Source organism: Zootermopsis nevadensis, unplaced genomic scaffold (assembly GCF_977971745.1).
Source record: "Zootermopsis nevadensis isolate Lab colony 2312 unplaced genomic scaffold, Znev_1.0 Znev_ptg000030l, whole genome shotgun sequence".
Lineage (NCBI taxonomy): Eukaryota > Metazoa > Arthropoda > Insecta > Blattodea > Termopsidae > Zootermopsis > Zootermopsis nevadensis.
Window position 1 is genome coordinate 10,778,571 of NW_028259162.1, and position 19,914 is coordinate 10,798,484.

The following is a 19,914-nucleotide window of genomic DNA, read 5'->3' on the forward strand; positions in this document are numbered from 1 at the left end:
GCCAACTCTGGACAAACAAAACACGAGTGTGCAGCGTCAGGGGCTCGTTGATAAATGCTGATTCGTTTTAAAATACTGCTCACGTTTAGAAGCCGCATCTCGCAGTGTCAGAAGGACGACAAAACTGGAGGATTACTGGAGGTACGGAAAGATGTACTGAGAATCGTTAAATCCCTAAAAAAAATCATAAAACCAGCAGTTTCGGCGTAGATTTGATTAGAAAGCAGCCATAGTGCATAACCACTGGGACGCGCGGTGTCTAATAACACATGAAATTTAACAAGCTTATTAGCAAAACACGTTATTGCCGTCTATCTGTTATGATGGACTAGTCCTTATCGGATGTAATACCACTAAATGCCATTTATGTATATTAAATTACAATTATCCATCAGGTTTCGACAGGACAAAAATATTTAAAAAGATACTCAAGAAATATTTGGGTATGGACTGGATTAATGTGTTGCGTAATAGGGGTCGGTGGCATGATCTTATAAACACGGCAATAAACCTTAGGGCTTTTTTGTGACAAAGAATATCTTGATCAACTGAGTAATTACAACAGCAGCCGTTACCAAAATGAATATTTCAAGGCCATGGAAAGTTTTCACCTTCAGTCTACCCATTACAGTGCGTATGGCTCTAAGTAAACAAGACAGCGAAACTGCGAGTTCTGAGCCGTCTTCATTCGCCTGAGCTTAGCTGTTCGTGTTGCATCTCTGTACTATTTAACTTGAAATATGCATTTTGGTGATGGCTTATGGCTTCTAGATATAGTGTTGCGCCCTCCTCATGAAACGAAATTCAGTCCTCATTTTGGTCAAAGTATGTAGACAAAATGCTGAAATACCATTATTTCGGAAATGAATAAAGCCGAATTACTTTCTGGGATAAAGTAATAAATGCACGGCAATGACCAATGATATCTGGAATACCACAGCCAGTTGCAATGTAGAGTTGTTTAACAAAGTAATTTACAATCAGCTTATTAACAGCTTATTTGAAAACACAGTTAATATTTTTTTGGGGTATTATCATTAATACTGATTCTCTGACTGTGTATGTTTAATACTGTTTTGCAATTCTGTTAGTAATTTGGACGTGTTCAGTGTTTAAATTGAGTGCTACAAAGCTACTTTTGTGCAAGAGTACGGTCACGATTTGAAATCACCATAGCAGTGAAATTGTGGACTGTTACGCTTGAATTTATATTCCATACGTGTCTGTTATAACAGCAGTTTGCTGACCATATGTTGTGAAAATGATCACGTCGTGTGAAAAGCGGAAAAGCGAACCGGCCTTTCGACAGACAACCTCAAGCTGGTACAGTTGGTGTTGTCACTCCCATTTGCATGGTCAGACGGGTCTTTCGCTCGGCTAAGCCCAACTCCACACAACAGCTGGGTTTATACTATCAGACCGTTTGGCATGTTTATTATATAAATTACTAATGGAAATGGGAAATACTGGGGATTTAGAAACTCTCACACATCGCGAGCGAGACGAAAATATCAACGTGACAGCCTCATTTTCGTATTTAAAGGCTCCTATCATAACTGAAATCAACCTGCTTTTATTTTAAATCCAGCATCGAACGTAATAAAATAGTCCTGTAATTTGGTTGCATGACAATATGTGGGAATCCCCTGGACATGGTCGTCAGAAACTCATACGTTTACCCAGATGTATCACAAGAAGATTTAAGACAGCGCCAATCAGCTCTGTTTTATACCAAAATGATAACCCAGTATACAGGTCTATGTAGGCAACACGTTGAACGCCAGAGATTCTTAAAAACAGCACAAAGAACGTGGGACATGTATGAAAAGCGCTCTATACTTTAATATGGTACATACGAAGAAATGTGATAGCGACAAGACTTTTCATGGCCATGACGTGAACGTGACAGACAGCTTGGGGAAACGAAATCACGGCCAGGTTAACAACCCAAGCACACTGCTCTGCTGCCCGCCTAGATCTGACGCATGGCGAATACGAACAAGCGAACTGCACAGAGCGGTCTTAGGTCCATCATGGATTGAATGGCATGACTGCTAACTCTGAACCTGTACGTGAATTTCCTCAGACCCAATATTATGAGACCGACAACGGGATTCGTGGAAACTAAGACAACATCGTCACTTTTAATTACAAAATTTGCATAAAAACTGCATTGTTTGCGATATTCTTCAAGTTAATTTTCTTTAAATTTATCTGTCTGTGAATTTTCTCAACCGAGGGATTTGGGATTTTTACACGTGGCTTCACAGCCCAGGACATCATCAACATCTTCATTGCAGTGTGAAATTAAGATCGTATACACTGTAAGTAGTTTCAACTTCTCGGCTGGCAGTGTCATGGCGAGTCAACTATCGATGGTCCAATAATGATATTGTTATATTTCTGATAAATTGTAACAATGCTGTAAAATTAAGGAATAAAGAGCAACATCTGTATAAACCTACATATAAATATAACAACATTATTAAGACACAAGTAGGAATAGGGAATCAGAGTGTATTTTCTAGCTGCAACAATACAATCTGTGTAACACAAGGTTCTATGTGGACGCAGTGTTCTGTAGAGAGAACTTACCTCAATAAATGAATGAATGGTTTCTGTCATTTCAGAAATTCCAAATATGATTACACTGAGTTCCCGTCTGAGCATTTTAATCAACACTTTTGTAATAAGATGGCTGTCGTCTGGGTTGTTGCGCCGTGTAGTTTGGAAGTTGTTTACAAACGTTTCGGAGGTATGGGTGCGAAAACCATCTTCAAACTCGCCATTGTGTAAACCTGATATCTCACTTTGTAATTGTTTCGCAAGTTAACACAGAGCCTGCCATTAGTTTCTCTGAACTAGTATCTTAAAATAGTTATCACAACTTTTACGTTAAAATAATTTCTCTGAGACTAATAAACACTACAGATGGACAGACAAAACAGACACAATTTCTTCATGAGGATCTCTGCGTTCCGCCGACATACAAAATGACATATATAACACAATATGTTGTAATTCGTTGGCACGTAGCCTTTAAACGACACTTATCGACTGCAGGTTGAAAACGGAACCAAGCGAGTTAACAAGATGCGTATTCTGAAGTGGAAGGGATTGAAGAGGCAGTCGTGGCCTATTTAAAGTGACGATCCTACCAGTCTCCTTGCTTCACTGATGGAAACAAGGTGATTAGAACGGCCGGTATGCTGACAGAGGTTCAAATAGGGAACATTCCGAACGCAAGTCAAAATACTTTATCGCTAGAGTAAGATCAGACCGTGTGATATGACCCCTTGTGATTACCAGGAAATGACCAAGGTACCCAAAAATTCTTGGCTTGCTAATCCATAAGCCAGAAAATGTTCTGAACATGGGCCTATAATTCTGTTGCACTGTAATAATAACGGACCTTAGTATATGGCATGAAATACACGGAAAGACTAACCCCTAAAACGTTGGAATGTCGGAGGGGTGGATTATTTGCCATCCAAAATATTCCCATTAAGAATTTCCGCACAACAAAATTCTATTTAGTACTGAAAATAAAGCACGCTTCCTGTTAAACTATATGCAAAGCCCGTTCTACCAAAACACACAGATATACTAAGCTCTAATAATTAAAATGGGACGAACATTCAGATTACTGCAACAAGAACTTCCTCACTTTACGGGTCGCGGGTCAAATACAGACGGTTTAAACAGTATATATGCACATTCACAAGTATTATGGGATAATTCCAGTTTTCTCTGCAACATTCGCGTAGATAAAACATGTCCATAATTCCGAATGAGTTTAAACATTAGCGTTTAAACAAAATAACTTCCTTGGTAAAAGCATTGTACACATTTCTATGTCAACTCAGATTATACAGCGTAAATAATGAAGATTGGTGGTCATGGCTTATTTTAAATAAAGATGCCACCTAATATTGATAAATCAATAAAATATATCGGGAAGCAATGTTCAATATCGATGTGGATCCACCATATCGACAGCATAAAATTACTTTTATTCATTATAAAATACTAGAAAACCATATTTTTGTCAGTGGTCGAAAGTTTGGTGAGACGTTTCAATTGTAATAGGAGGCAAAGAAATTCAGAATAACCACAACAATTATGCAATGCAAATTAAAGCAATACACAGTATTAAGACTGCATTCAATTAGTGAAACAATTTAAAAAGTTTTAATTATAAGCATTACTTGCCAGTGTAATTTAAGTTACGTTTAAGTGAGACAATCTGCAATTCAAATAAAGGCAATATACAATGTTTAAGACTGGATTTAATTACATAACTACAACTTTAAAAAGCCACGAAAGGATAAAAGAACTCAATATCTCTATAAACATTCTCAATAACCACACGTATTAGCATACAGACTACCACCACTAATTCAAAATGACTGTGCTGCAATGTGGATGGTGGGACTGGACATTACCCCAAGACTCAGGATGTACGAAATCGGTGATGCCATTTATTTCCAAAACATCTGTAAAAATTCGGTGAAAATATGCTAGAAATCCCATGCATACTTTCAGGTATACGCATTAAGCTTCATAAACATGTGTTAGAGACCTACATATTCCGTGGCCATCAATGAAGTGCCGTTTCCAGAAGCGGAAGCTGCTGTTTGCTTGTTACATTAATAGGTTGCTGGGGGGGGGGGGATGCTGAGTGGCCTGTGTTCTTTCTTTGTGAAAAACCATAACATAACTACAAGTTTTGATATTCGAAAGTATGCAATTATACAGACATACGTTACTCATAAAATTGCATAAAACTTTATTGCTTTCTAAAAGAACGAATTTGAAGCTTTGACAAACCAATAGGGAATTTTATTCTCTCTGACGGCAAAATATGCATGAATTTGTTCCACGAAATCCAGAAACTTAGAAACTCTTTACAAAGAACTTTCATAAACAGCTTAAAAAAGCACACACAACTGTTAATATGAGGACCTGTAAAGCATCAAGAACGTAAAATTTATTTAATTGCAGTTTCTATTACTGAGGGGTGTATTCCATTAATGTATAATCTTATTTCTTTTATAACGATATGGGTACGTACCTAGAAATGTATAATTGAGAAAAAACCTCCACCGCAAATAAGGTTTAGCATCATAGTCCTTAAACGTCGTTCCACCCACGTCAACTCTAACAGTCGGAAATGTAATTGACTACTGAGCAACTAAGCCAAATCCCGTAACAGCCAAACTTTTCTTAACTCACTTCGACCGTGACTGTTTTTTCGATAGAATTTTTTTTTTTAAATTTCTCTCTCAACGCAGAGTGTATGGCATGGAGGACCATACCAAAACTTGTGATATTAATGCAATGTATTACTTCAAATTTAATACACGGAAAACTTAATAACATTTCATTTAACTAAAAATACATTACGACTTTTCTCATTGCTACATACTAGAAAGTAAGTTTTATAAATGCACATTAAAATTCTCTCGTAGTTTAAAGCCATTTCCTTAAAAACTGCGCAATTCGATGCGGTGTGTTGATGTTGATCCTGCCAAAATACTTCGTTCAATTATTAGCTACGTTTAAAGCTTCATGTTTAAACTATACAAAAACAGGATATTGTACTGTGATACTTTTCTGAAATTTATTAAAGAATTAAAAGTAAAGAGATTAATTAGAAACAAATTCACCATGGTTCACTTAACGTGTAAGTTGGCTTGTAAGTTGGAGTGAATCGATTAACAAGAATTGTGAAAATCGGTAATATACAAGGTATAAAATAAGTCGATATAAGTGCAGAGCGCACACTAACACAGTGCAATAAATAGGTTGCCTACAATTCCCATTCTATTCATGAATAGTTCCCTGCAGTGCAACATATAGTGTCACTCGACTGACTCAGCTTTTTCAGTTCTTTTCCATGATGTTTGGGTCCTAAATATATAAACATCACTTACTAGTACTGAAAATGTTTCAACATTACGAGTTCAATAGGAACTTAATACGCTCAACTGAGCAATCATATGTTTCCGTTTCATTGGGTCCTCGGGAGTTTCTCAGAAAAGATCAACGCATCTTTTTACTGTTCTATAATTCAGACTTACGTTTCAAACAGATTCTGACGTCTGTTGACTAGAGATCATATTAGTGTAGTTGAAACCGGTAGCTAAGTGAGACTTAAAGTTGCAACTTAATATTACATTATTAAGAACATAACAGAGTAGCAACCCATAGAAACTCTCACCCTTTCACCTAGTTCGTTAAACGTATATTACAGTTTCATGCCACATATTTAGTGGACGTCGATATTAACATGCAGTGTGTAACACGGAGTCAATTATTATGCGTTATTCGCATAAGGTGCAAAAAATAAATGCAAGATGGAAAGGTAATGTCTGGTCCGTCCGTATGTTCATATACGAAACCAATAAGGGGATTTTGATGAAACCTGACATTGAGATTCTACAATAAAATTCGTCCAAGACTAAAAATAGCTTAGCTCCAGTGATACAAAATAGATAAATAAATAAGAAGAAAGCAGGTAGTACCCACAACTGAACTCAAATTGACCTATAAAAATATTCGGTGTGGTCTGTTGAAGCATATGGTAAAAAACGTAATTTTCAAACACTTTGGAGCAACATCCTTTCTGGGCCATGTACTTATATTGTGCACGCAAGTAAATAATTTACTAACGCGATATATAACTGCAGGAACTACGAAAATCTCTCAAATTTAACAACCAATAACACATACTTATCCATTATCTATATAGTGAATTTATAAGTCAAATTTGGTTCCCAAATAAACAATGTATTTATCAACTACGTTTAATATTCATGAATCCCAATTACCTGTTAATAACCTGAAACTCACATGAGTAAGGCCACACAGATTCCTACAGATCGGCAGAAATATGGGTTTGAAGAAATGACTACCGAATGACAATGAAAATTTAAATTTATATATACGGCAAACCATCCGACTGATATTGTCGTCACTTTGACATGACGCTGACCTGACCGTGATATCAAACTTACATGAGTATGGCCACACAGATTCCTTCAGAACGGCAGAAATATAGGTTCCAAAAAATGACTTCCGAATGACGTTGAAAATTTTAAAGTCTTATATTCGGCAAACAACCGGAGTGATTCTGTCGTGACACAGACATACCGCCAACCTGTCCGTGAGCTCGAAGTGATATGAGTATGGTCACTCAGTCACCTACAGGTCGGTAGAAAAATGCGTTTGAAAAAGTGACTTCCAAATGACCTTGAAAATTTTAAATTCATCTATACGGCAAACCATCTGACTGATATTGTCGTGACCTTGATAGGACTCTGATCGGCCCGAGACCTCTAATTGACATGAGTTTAGCGACTCAGATTCCTATAGATCGACAGAAATATGCGTTTGAAAATATGACTTTGGAATGACCTTGAAAACACAAAATGCGTCTATTCGGCAAACCGAAGGACTAATATTGCAAGGATCGTTACATGACAGTAATGAGGAATGCATAGCACAAATCTGCCTTCGTGTGACAATTTATATTTGCGTTACTATGAAATGTGTTCATATGTGTACAAGAACAGGAGTGTAGTAGAAAATTATTTCGAAACCGAAAGCTTGTCTCATGCTGATTTAATCATTCCTCTGGCTCATGCAAATAACCGACAATTAGCCACTAGTTCCATGCGTTGCTTGTTGAGGTTCATCCATCTATACATGGTCATCGTTTTGAAGCCCAATCAATCTTGTTGACACATACTAAACACAGCGAATTGACTTTTATAGAGTCGCTTATGAATTTATAGTTATCTAGATAGGCCTAGTTAACGGTTCATTAAGATTCACAAGTTTGTAGATAAAAGATTATTCAATGTCACTAAATAACATCACTGTTTCAGATAGAACGTGTTACTGATGGATAACACAGTATGTTCTTCAGGGTAGAATGGCACATGCTGTGCCAAATAATAGTCCCGTAATTATATCCACTTCACGAAAAATGAGGCAATCATAGATCGTTGTATTAATTCTAGCTTTCTATATAAATAAACGATATTACAACTAATCAATGGAAACATATTCAACTTTGAACGTGAAAATTTTTTCTGACGCCACACATACGGTAGTTATTTTAAAAAAGCCCATACGTCAGACACAGAAGACTATTTAAACACAATGGACAACATTAGAGCGTTATTCAGTTTTAGCGATAATTTGTTAAAGCAGAGAAGTGGATTTTAAGATATATAGAGAATGATAACTTCATTAAACTTCAAAACATAAGACACAATGTTGATATTTTACGGTAGCCGTCAACAAATTACATGCTTTAAGGTCACAATAAGATCGTGTAAGTTGTAACACGAACAGCGGAGAACAGGCATATGAGGACATCTCCAAAGTAGTAGCGCAATAGTGTTGACTTGAATCTTTTCGAGTAACAAGCGATGCCAATTCTGGATAAAGGCCCAACGTTTCGAAGACCACATCTGCCTCTATCATCACGGGAATGAAAAAAGAAACAATTGGTTTAATACATTACTGACACGGCTTGTCCGAGAAGAATTTATCGAGTTATACAAATCCTTTAAAGATCTTAGATGGACTGACAGATGTAATTTCTATACGTTTGTTTAATAAACTTCGTATAGACAGAAAATTAAAACGTAACACTATTTAAATGCCAACGGAAAGTTACATGCTACGACATCAAGAGATAAATATTTTATATGTAAACTGAGCATCCATTCCATCTTGCCTTTTGGCAGCAAAAGATCTGCTTACTGCAACAATCACCAAGCGGTCGGAAGACGAAAACTCAGATCTTCCATCCCGCTCTGTGTAAAACATCAGCTCAGGGGGTGGAGGTTTCGGGGACTGTTTTCAGAACTACCATCAAAACACTGAAAATCCAAGAACAGAATCTTCCTTATAACTTAAACAGCTAATAAAATTACCGATTCATTTCCACCTCATTACAGCGGAAAGAAGTTCAGTAGTTTCTCTCTCACCCACCAAAGTCATCACGCATCTTTGAATACGAAGCCCATTTATAAAACTGTTGATGATAACGATATTACAATTCGGAGAAAGATTTGCGGAAACATGAATATGCAATACCAGAGATTTAGAAACAGAGAAAAAATTAATTTGAAGGAAATGTTATGCATTGTAAAGATGCTATTCAAACGAAGTCTAGTTAATGGAAAATACACAATATCTAGAGAGAACAAATTTAAAATTCAAAGCTGAATGGACAATATTGTACCCTGCTGTTGAATCATGTACGAGTAATATAAGTTGAGTCAGAAAAAGAATAACATTTTGCTGAAGAATTGAAACACACATTCCTTTTTTACTGTCAGTAATAAATTCGATGTTTTCTGTATATTTCAGCAGCGGAAACTCAGTATCATTCTGAAGAAGACAAGAAATTGTTTTGCATAACACACATATGACAGTCGCATTTATTATTCAATCTAACGACTGATGTCGTGTAGCATTTACAATCACTGGCATTATCAGGTCGTTTAAAGACGCCGTTACAACGATACAGGTTATGCATTGTAGAATGAGATGAAAAAATAAACAGACTGACAGATAGAACTTGGAATGTGACGATCATCCCCTATTTAAAACAGCACCACCTGGAATTACCTCCGTACCACTGAATCCAAACGGATCATCCAAATATATGTCTAAAAATAAAGTAACATTCTAAAGATTTCCGCACAATAGCGAAACAAGTAGTATTATTATGATATTTTGTTTGGACATATTTAATTGTCTTATTTAAAATTACACCCACATGAACATAATGAAATGTCTAAAAACAAGCCTATTAACTTCTGGATATTCGCTGTCTCCGTTATCTGGTTGAAATGCCCGTCAGATCAATTTTAGATAATTTTCAGAACTTATTACATTCTTAAATTATTGTAATTCTGAATAACAGAATGTATAATTTACAAATAAAATATTATAATAATAGACCAGCTTGCATCATTTATGAAGACTTCTGCTGTTGTTTAGAGGTTGTTGAACACACTCTCAAAAAGCACTTTTCAGTTTTGTACGTAACTATACAATCTCATTTTCTACGAAATTAACAATAACAAACAATAAAAAACTTCTGTATAATTCATTATAATATCTCGAGCAGAGATATATTATTGTCATTTTTTACACTGATATATGAAACGGCAATGTTTCAGTTTCAAGTCATAAACATAATTTAAAAATTATTTGCACAGTTGGGTTTAACACTAAAGTTCCGCATCCACCTATTGAATTGTCTATTGTTTCATTAACAAATGCTGCAGTTTCCATTTTATCCATTTATTGTTCAGTTGTAAAACTTCCCTTTACTCCACCCACGACCATCAAATTTCTCCAGTGGTAAATGCTTCGGTCTGGCTAGAGGCAGGCCGCCAGATCACTAAATTGAAGTAACACAGACGAAGTGTTCTACTACATAACACAATAGTGGCATAACATAACAACATACCTCAACATTGCCTTTCGATTGCTGGGGTGGGAGGGTGGGCGTAATAACATTGCATTTCGTCACTGGTTTCCACACCACAGCAAAATGTTAAACAAATCATGTTCTCTCTTCTCGTATCATGAATATGTGGATGTATTGTGTATTTGAGAGATTCAATTTCATGTCCTTTTCTGGGAACAACAACTGGTAAAGTAAAAGAGTAAAATTTTTCATGAATAAAATATAAATACGTCTGTTGCATGTAAAGAGTTATCTAGTTTCTGAAAATTCTTCGCATTAGAATCTGAAAAGTTAGCCTTTTTTTTGTCACAGAAGCATTTTTAGGATAACTATTAAATATTGTTAGATCCTTCAGACGTTATTGTCAATAACTTATAAATATCTTACTTAAGGTATGCATCATTCATTTATTCACAATCTGCAAGACCATATTTTCAGGTACATTTAAAAAGCCATATAGCGGTGCCCAAATTTATAACTTGTGTTGGGCAAGGCCGTGGTCTAGGCAACACGGAGTTTTCCTCCGGGGGCTTCCCCGGTTTCTCCGTGGCATCCCAACAATTACACAGAAGAAGGCAATGGCAAACCACTTCTGGATCATCTGCCAAGAACGTATATGAACAGGTCCCAGTCCGAGAAAAGGATGGAAGGATCCTGTTCATATGGACCTGTCGTCAGACAGAACACTAAATAAATAATAAAATAAATAGCATTAATGTATAAAAATCCTTAACAATAAATCAAATGCAAAGCCATTTCGTAAATCATGACTCATTTAAAAGAAATGCATACATGAAATTACCTCATTAGAAGACACACTTTTTGTGTCTTCTTTGTTCTGTTAATATTTATAGGGAAATAATCAGTTTGCTTAACGCGTATTGGACCTTAATATATTTCGTCTTTTAATAAGCAAAGGGTAAACGTTCGAACTTTAGGCACATGTGTCCTTAAGGATAAATCCGGATACACATTTTTGCCCCATAATTTATATAAGGCAAAGACATGCTCGTGTAGAAATCCTTTTAGAATTACTAAGAAGCTACTTTGCATAAAAATATGTTATTTCACATTCCAGAGTAAAGCATTTGGAAAGTTGTGATTTGAAATCTTTAGCTCAATTTAGTTTTGAAAACTAAGCGCAAAGGCAACACATAAAAGATTTTCTGAAGAAAGAAATCCATTTTAGCGTGAAGATGCATCCAGATTCCCAGATCTAGTAAAATGCAGAGGGTAATCCTTCTACGTCACCCCAGATGTTCTCAGATCCGGACACTGTCGCGTAGTGTGACAGTTCCATTCCGTGCAGTAGCTCGCTCACGGCAAGATAAAAAAAAAACTTTCCTACATCTTTTTAGGACACAAAGAACTCTAGAACTCTGCATTCTCGCTTCACCGCGGATCAAAAGGTGCTCGACGTGGAAGCCCCCCCAAAGTATTCGTGCTGATAATTCAAAAATATGGGCGCGATTGGACACACCTCGTGGTTCTCTACCTTCAGATGTAGGGTAGGATTTGTCGTTCTCTCTGCATAAATTTGAATACGAATGAGGACGAACAAGAGTTTTGGCCGCTCGGTTATAGCAAATATTATAGAAACAGAAGCACAATGCAGATAAACCAAGTCAAAACCAGGCGCAATATACAACCCAAGAGGCAGAATGTAGCCAGCAATAATGAAACTCTAGCAATGAATATTCTAGCAAGTCAGATCAAAAATATGAATAAAGCTGCTTATAAATTAATGAAAACATAATCTACACAGCGTTAGAAGATATCTTTTCTCTTCCTTTTGTTTGACTTTCAGTTAGATTTTTGGCGGCTTCTATATAAACTAGCAGTGCAAGTAATGCACATTCATAAAGCATGGTAGCAGAAATCGTTCAAATAAATTCATGTATAAATACTTGACTAATCGCATAACGTAAAACGGCTTAGGGAACTTCCCATTTGTCTCGAAAAGCTTGAATTAATTTTAATATATATCATTAATTAACTCCATTCCTACAAATACCACAAGCATTTATTCCTGAAGATAATACAACACGTATGTGCTCTTTATACATATTTCTCGATAAATATTATTAGGATTTCAAATCGAGATGGACAATTCAAAATATCTCACGTGAGCAATTTTATTAATAGAAAATAGTTTCTGCATGCACTAGCGTACGTCTTTTGTTTAGTGAGCCTTGCTCTTGGTGATAAATCCCGAGTATGGCTGCCAATGAGGGAAACATGCAAACTTAATTAATATCAAATCAGATGTACAAAGATTCTGCAGTAAAACCCAAAAGGGCGCTGAGAAAGAAGCAAACCCTGAAGCAGATGGAACGAATATGTAAAATTGAACATAAAGCGAAGAAGAAGTCAACTTAAAATTAGTCTAATTCCAACTTCTAAACCGTGCAATAATTCCACGTTTTTTTCCCTCTGTAAACAGAAGTTTTAATTTGCAATAAAAGAGTAATGAAAGATGTAAAATTGGAAACACCACATGCGAAACCTCCGTACAAGACAGCACCTTGCGTTTTGGTACTTATTCTTACCACATTAATTTAGGGAAAATTTCACGTAATAATTTCCGTTAGGAAATTAGAATCGAACACTTAAACTGCAGTTTTCCCTCAGGCCCCTGTTAAAATTCCCATAAAATTTAACGCCACTGAACCGAACAAACGTTAGTTAACAACAGGGAATACTAGTTAAATGAATACGTCAAAGCACGCACATTATATATGTAAAGCAATCACTGATCTAATGTAAATGTATGAACAGTTAAGCTAAACAAAATTCACAGAGAGAAATGTACTGTGTAATGTTGTATAACCTATGTCGCAGATAACGCAACGATAATAATTTAAATGAGCGCATGTTACTTGTACAGAAGTTTGTGTGTTTAATGACAGCCACCAAACTGGAGACCATGTTGTCCTAACAGTGCAATTAATGTGACGTATTGATTCATCAACGACTATGTCATGGTATACTAACGAATAGAATACATCTCTGCCAACTCTGCTTCATTTACGCTGAAAATGTAGTTACACGTGACAAATTATAATACATGTAACTAAATACGTCAGTTCAAAGAGTGTAAATGGTACACCTTCTCTTCTCATGCAAAGATTTACCACGCTGACGATCCAACCAGCAGTGTCAACGTTACAGGACAATTGACGGATCCAATTACAGCATGCCTATAGATATAAATCGATATAGAGGAGTGAATGATCACATCATCCGCTTTTAAATTATTCTGATGCCAATAACCCATCCACTACTGGGTGACTATGATTAAAAATCGATGTTGTTGAGTTCAAATAATAAAAAAGCAACCAGGGCTAAAATCTGAATTAGATTTGTCTTCGTAACAGTTCCTCTGTGTCCACAGTAACCATGTGAAGGTCACCTGGACAAAATATTTCAATCGTACAGAAAACGTAAACATTTGATCAGTTTTTAAACAAAAGACGAAACAAATTGCGGACCCAGAGACTCAAAGATAACAGCCTTCAGAAACAGCGACACGCTCATCACCATTGCATGTAAAACTTTATTTATTTAAATACCCCGGTATTAGTGTGGAATAACTTAAGGAAATTCAATAAATTCCAGTCAGAATTGAGAGTTTCGGCAACCTCACGACGCGTAACCAGTGTGCGAATCTGCACAGTATCGCAAGTGATGCTAAAATTAATTTTGTAATCAGAAGCTGCATACTTCATCGTATACACGAAACTTCCTAGAGTGGCGTTTCGCAAACAGATGGAGATTAACTGTCTGACTAAATGCGCTAAACGTTATCATGCCCCAGTTATAGCAGGAACTTCCATGAATCAGTCCTGTAATTCGAAGTAAGTTTACGGTGCTCCTAACCGACCAAGAAATGCTGGGGTACAGTGGGACAAACGCTCAACATAAATAAAGCTTTCTCCTAGTCCAGGCACTGGCAAAAATTCCAAAGCGGTATACCTTTACATGGAAGTTACGTCACTACGAAAATGCATTTTAACCAATTAAATATAATACATTAGGGTTTCACGATACGATGTAGTGTTCTAGTGTTCTAACGCAATGTAATCCAGGATAAAGTTTTCGACGTTTCGGAGGAACTTACTGCCTCCAAACATTAATTAGGTTTGAGAGTATTTGTAATTGCAAACCTAAGCATTTACATAATACAGCCGAAGAGAGACATAATTCCGAACTGAAGTAAAATAAAACCTGATGATTAATTCCTATGTAACTGAACGATATTCTTAATTTCAGAGCTGTATAGAATGGAATAGAAATGATAATAAATGGTAATAAGCTTATGTTTTCGAAAGAGATAGTCGTGGCCTGTTTTAAAACATCCCGATATTCGATTCTCGATAAAGGACATTCACAAAACTGCACTATCAGGAGAGCCGACAATCGACCAATAGCAGAACACGTTACTTCCTAAACATAGTCACAGCGTTACTACTACGCTGACAAGCTCATAATAACAGTTCATGAAAAATGTAATATTTTCGACGAGCGGTTTTCAGACATTACTTTGTGAAGATTCGGAGAACTGATAATGTTTCACGCATAGCCCTATGTATGATGTTAAAATTTACGTACACACTGTGTGCACTGAGCCGCGTTTTTGCGGTGTCAAGATATTGCAATGTTTCATCAATGTTTATATTCGTGTGACCGTTATGCACGCCAGGAAAAGTTGCCAAAACTGTGACAATTTATGAAACATTGCAGAGGAGATGAGACGGTGTTAACTTACAGTTTAGAATGCAACACGCAGACACATGGAAATAAATGGAAAAACTTTTCCATTACGAACGCATTTTCAGCTTTTATATCTCTGTATATCTCTGCTTTTTCTTTAAAATTCCACCTCACAGATTTTATCATTTCACTCTTCTTAGAAGCGCATGTAAAATAAAATAAAATAAAAATAAATAAGTCCGACAAACGTCACAGTTGCATAAACACGCGAAATAAGACGTAAAACTGTTAACACGTGAAGGTACGTTCGTGAAGAAATAATAAATACGTCAGTAAGTCCAACTTCTTTAAGCGAGTTCGCAGCGAAAAGTTGCAAAAATGTCCATATTAGTTTCCCCATCTATCTGTCCGTCTGTAACAACTGAATAGCAGCCATTTGCATTTTAACGACATCTGATCATGCAAAGTTTTGATTAAAGTCTCTTGGCACATTCCAATTTAAATTAAGATAATACAAAAACAGTGGGTATTTTATATAAGACTTAAATGCGTTTTTCAACGTGGAAATTACTGCGTGGGGAATCCCATCCGGGCAACCATCTGGCCTTCCACAAGGGCCAAAGGTGAAATTCTGGTGAACGCGCCAGAATTTTGAGGCTGTGTATAAATTACATGTTCCAAAGTGTTTACCTCTATTTCGACAAAAGTAATAGATACACGCTGAGCGTACAATAAATGCCATATTTTGTGAGTCCTGCCACCAAGGCATGGCGCGTCCTCAGGTTGCGGATGTAGGGGCAGCCTAGAGTTATGGAGGTTAGAAGACAGAAATCTTCATACTCACCGCTGTGAAAACCTCAAATATTACATTATGGAGGTTAGCTGCGAATATATTGAATAAACACCCGCACACAGCCGACAAGGGGTGGTCCTCCAGCTTGGGGTTGGGCGTGAGCTAACAACATTTCAACGTAAAAAAAACTGCAGGGTTGCGAAAAATTACACAAAGCCTCGGACCCGGAAAAGGCGATTGGATTCTGTTGGCCCACGACCTGGACAGGTGATGAACTTCCGGGTTCCCCAAGCCATCTAGTTAGTTAGTTAGTTAGTTAGTTACAATATTCTGTAACTTTAAGAATACAAAACTTTCATTTCTGAAGAAGACGCAGGCGATACGTTCCTTCGCAAATTCGACAACGACGTACAAGATTACATGGTGTTACGACCAGAAGACTGCAATGTAAATTTTACAAATTCCGCTCCTTTGTCTGGATGATATCTCTCCAACTATACACAATGATTTCATTGCTGTACGATCTTCATAAACCGGTTACATACATGTTTATGGAGCATCGGAAAGAAATTTTAGAGTTAGTGGAATGTAATGTATGCTCCTGACATAGTTTCCGATTTCGTCATTTAAAATTCAGAATCCGACTTGAAAACGCACAGCAAGCAAAGTAACTTAGTTATTGCACCAATGCTTAAAAGGACTGCTCTCATGTAAACTATGATCTGGTACAGAAGACGTCTGCACCATCGCTATAGATCTGATAAGGATCCAGTTTTTAGAGCGGATTTCCCTCTACTATCCCTCTCTCTAAAAAAACACCAACGAGCCCTTTTAAGGACTATCTTTCTGTTTCACTCCCTATTGTCTCTGATCTGTCTGTCTCGCGTTGAAGATGGATAATGTACGGATCTACAAAACAGTCCAGGAAGATGGTCGACATCATTACTGAATCACCTGGAGAGCCTTAAATAAATCTAAGTCATCTAGAAATACCAAGTGTCGCGGTAAGACGACTAGCATTATTGCTTCATATTTCAAAGGTATTCGCCTAGACGTTCATTTGTTGTTAGTATTTTAATTGATGACACTGTGAGTGGCTCAGACTGTATAACGTCTAATATGGAAGAAGACATTTGCCTGGAGTGATAGTGGAAAACGACGAAGAACCTCGAAAAAGATAATCAATCTCAAGGTCCAAATTTAAACACGGGACTTCCCAAATACGAAGGAATCCTATCCACATGACAGCGACGTTCACTTTCGTTTGTTCTTAACCATCAATTTCACAAGACAAACTCTCAGACTGCACCTTAACAAACAATATTTTCGTTGTTTCACTCAGACATTCCAAGATAATTACGAGACAGTACCTTAACACACACACTCCGTAGTAAATTAACAGCAAACGTCTGTGAAATCCAATTATCATATGTAATATGGAGACAGGATCCTCTGTTCCTCAGACGACCTACGTTCGAAACCCGGCAGAGGCTTTGCCAGCCTCCTATCCAACGGATACCGAGGAATTCTACCACGGAAGTAAAGATGACCACTCACTTCAATGTGGTGCAGAAATTAATAATGTAGGGACAACAACTCCACTCCTCCACACGTCTTCATACCATGATGCTCAATAAAGCACAAGGACAACTTTACTACTTTGGCTATTATAAGACTATTACTAAATACTCCACACGTGCTGGTTTGAAAATAAATCCAGATTCTTAGTAGACAATTCCTCGAATTCACACGCCGCTTAAGAAGGTACGCGTTCGATCTATCGTTTCTCCTAATACTGAACAGACACAAGGAACATGGACTGCCACACTGAGCCAACTACAGCTACGAGTGAGACATCCATAGGTTTCGAGCGTTCAAACAGAGTGAGCGATTCAAAATTCAATGTGCACAAATACGACCTAAGCGGTGCACGTGACTCGTGCCACGTGACTGTATGAACTTGACCACAAACGTCATTCAACTAGTTGTACTGCACTGTAACCAGAAAATATATTTTTGTTCTTACAAGTGCACAGGGATTCTTGAATCACTCTGTACGTCTACAAATTTTATAAGCTAGCTGCTGAATCAGTTTGCTAATAAAAGCACTGGGGCCAGTTAGGAGCAACAGAAACGTACCAAATGTGGCCACCGGACCAGAAGATAAACTTTGGCTCGTCCGAAGAAACGAAATTTCCGAAGACGTCGAAATCTCTTTTCGTTGAAACCCATATTACGTTTTGAAATCTTCACAAGACCAACTTCTGAAAGTTCAAACAACGCATTCAGTCTTCCTTACACCAAATTTACACTCTCGGGTGTTAAGATTGCACTGGTAAAGAACCTCATCTAATGTTCTAAAATCTTTTAAGTCCATTCATTCAAAATTATGAAAGAAATAGTAACGTACTGGGAACAAGCACTGTCATAAGCCTTAGATTCCATATCATATAAACACTATCATATAATAAGTAAATTAGTTATATAAGCAAGACTTCGTAAATTAAACTGCAGATCTTGGAACACGAGGAAAAATTTAGTCCTTAAAGAAACCTATTTTATGACGATGACTGGATTTACGTAAATTTTAAATGTCTCGTAACAGACAACTTAATTCGACAGTCTATACAGGAGACTCAAGTACATAATTCACTTCGAACTGAATATCATTTTATAAATAAATCAATAACACTAATTATTGATCATTACACATCAGTGTTCTTATTAATAAAATAAATTAACATTATAAAATAGTTTCTCTGTGATTATATATCGACAGATCCTTCAGCAGGCTACGTCGTAGCACCAACAGCACACAACAGGTGATCGCGTTACAACCCGCGATAGCAGCTCGCCACTGTGTGAGCCCAGTTAGCCATGACTGACTGCCACGATCAGAGCTGCTTCTCCTACCCCGACGACTGTTCTACGACGGCGCACACCTCCAAAAGCTTCCCCCAACCAAGGGGTTTGAGGTTAGGTTAAACGCTGCGAAAAGGATCCTAAGCGGCTTACTTTTTATGACAGGCGAGGGACAACGACCTTAAGAGAGCGAATGTTTTCATGGCATCTCCTGCAGAAAAGAGCGTGCTTTTTATTGAACTATATAGTCGATCCAATTCAATGGGAAAGAATGAAATTGGATTGAATATAAACACGATACTAAAGGCGTATGCACACTTTGGAGTAGACAACATATTTTCAACGTGTTCTTCGCGATTTAGCTCAAGGTACTGATATTGTTATTTATTATAAAAAAATATCTATACTACACTCCAAAGCTACGGCTGTATTACTGAGAGCGGTATGAAATATTACGGGCATTACAACGCTTTAGAAATTGTGTTGGTGACGAAAATTAACAGTACATGACTATGTAAGACTTGAGATTTCGACGGCGGTAACAGCAGTGGCATCTAGCGACCGGTCCACACATCACCAAAACCCAGATCATCAGTACACATACCAGTTAAGCAAATGTTTCGTATTTTGAACTTAACTCGTACGAGGTTTGTACAAAATTTTTAAATCTGATTTATTCAAAAACTACTCTGAACTGAGATACGAATTATATTTTCCTTGGTTGTCGTAGATTCAAATTTTAATTAGTGTAATTTCGTATTCTGTGTCAGAAGAATTAATAGAAAACGTAAAAAATCTCTGTCTCGAAAATGAGAAGTGTTGCGTATGCTTATATTCTCAAATATCTATTTGCAATTTATTTAACAACGCTATCAGCAGCTTAGACTATGTATTTCGAATGATAAAATTATCGATGAAGGATAACAGCATATGGAAAGAGCAGTCTGGGTCTAATTTAATTTATCCCGGAATTTGCCTGGAGGGACCGAGGAAAACCATGAAAAACTCAATCAGGATAGCGGATCTCCGGACTTCCTGAAATTTC

At 37.0% G+C, this 19,914-nt stretch overlaps 1 protein-coding gene across 8 annotated transcripts in view; it reads right to left on the reverse strand.

The window, feature by feature from the left end:
• The window catches only part of dlg1 (MAGUK family member discs large 1), a 338,246-nt gene that overhangs the window by 129,668 nt on the left and 188,664 nt on the right, over positions 1–19,914 (reverse strand). Inside the window, exon 1 of one of the 8 annotated variants that reach the window (XM_087358943.1) lies at positions 18,147–18,254. The exons of the other annotated variants lie outside the window; for them this stretch is intronic. Within the exon in view, the coding sequence (XP_087215069.1) occupies positions 18,147–18,239 (93 nt within the window). The 5' untranslated portion in view covers positions 18,240–18,254. Of the gene's footprint in view, positions 1–18,146; positions 18,255–19,914 lie in introns of those variants that run through there. 8 annotated transcript variants of the gene reach the window in all.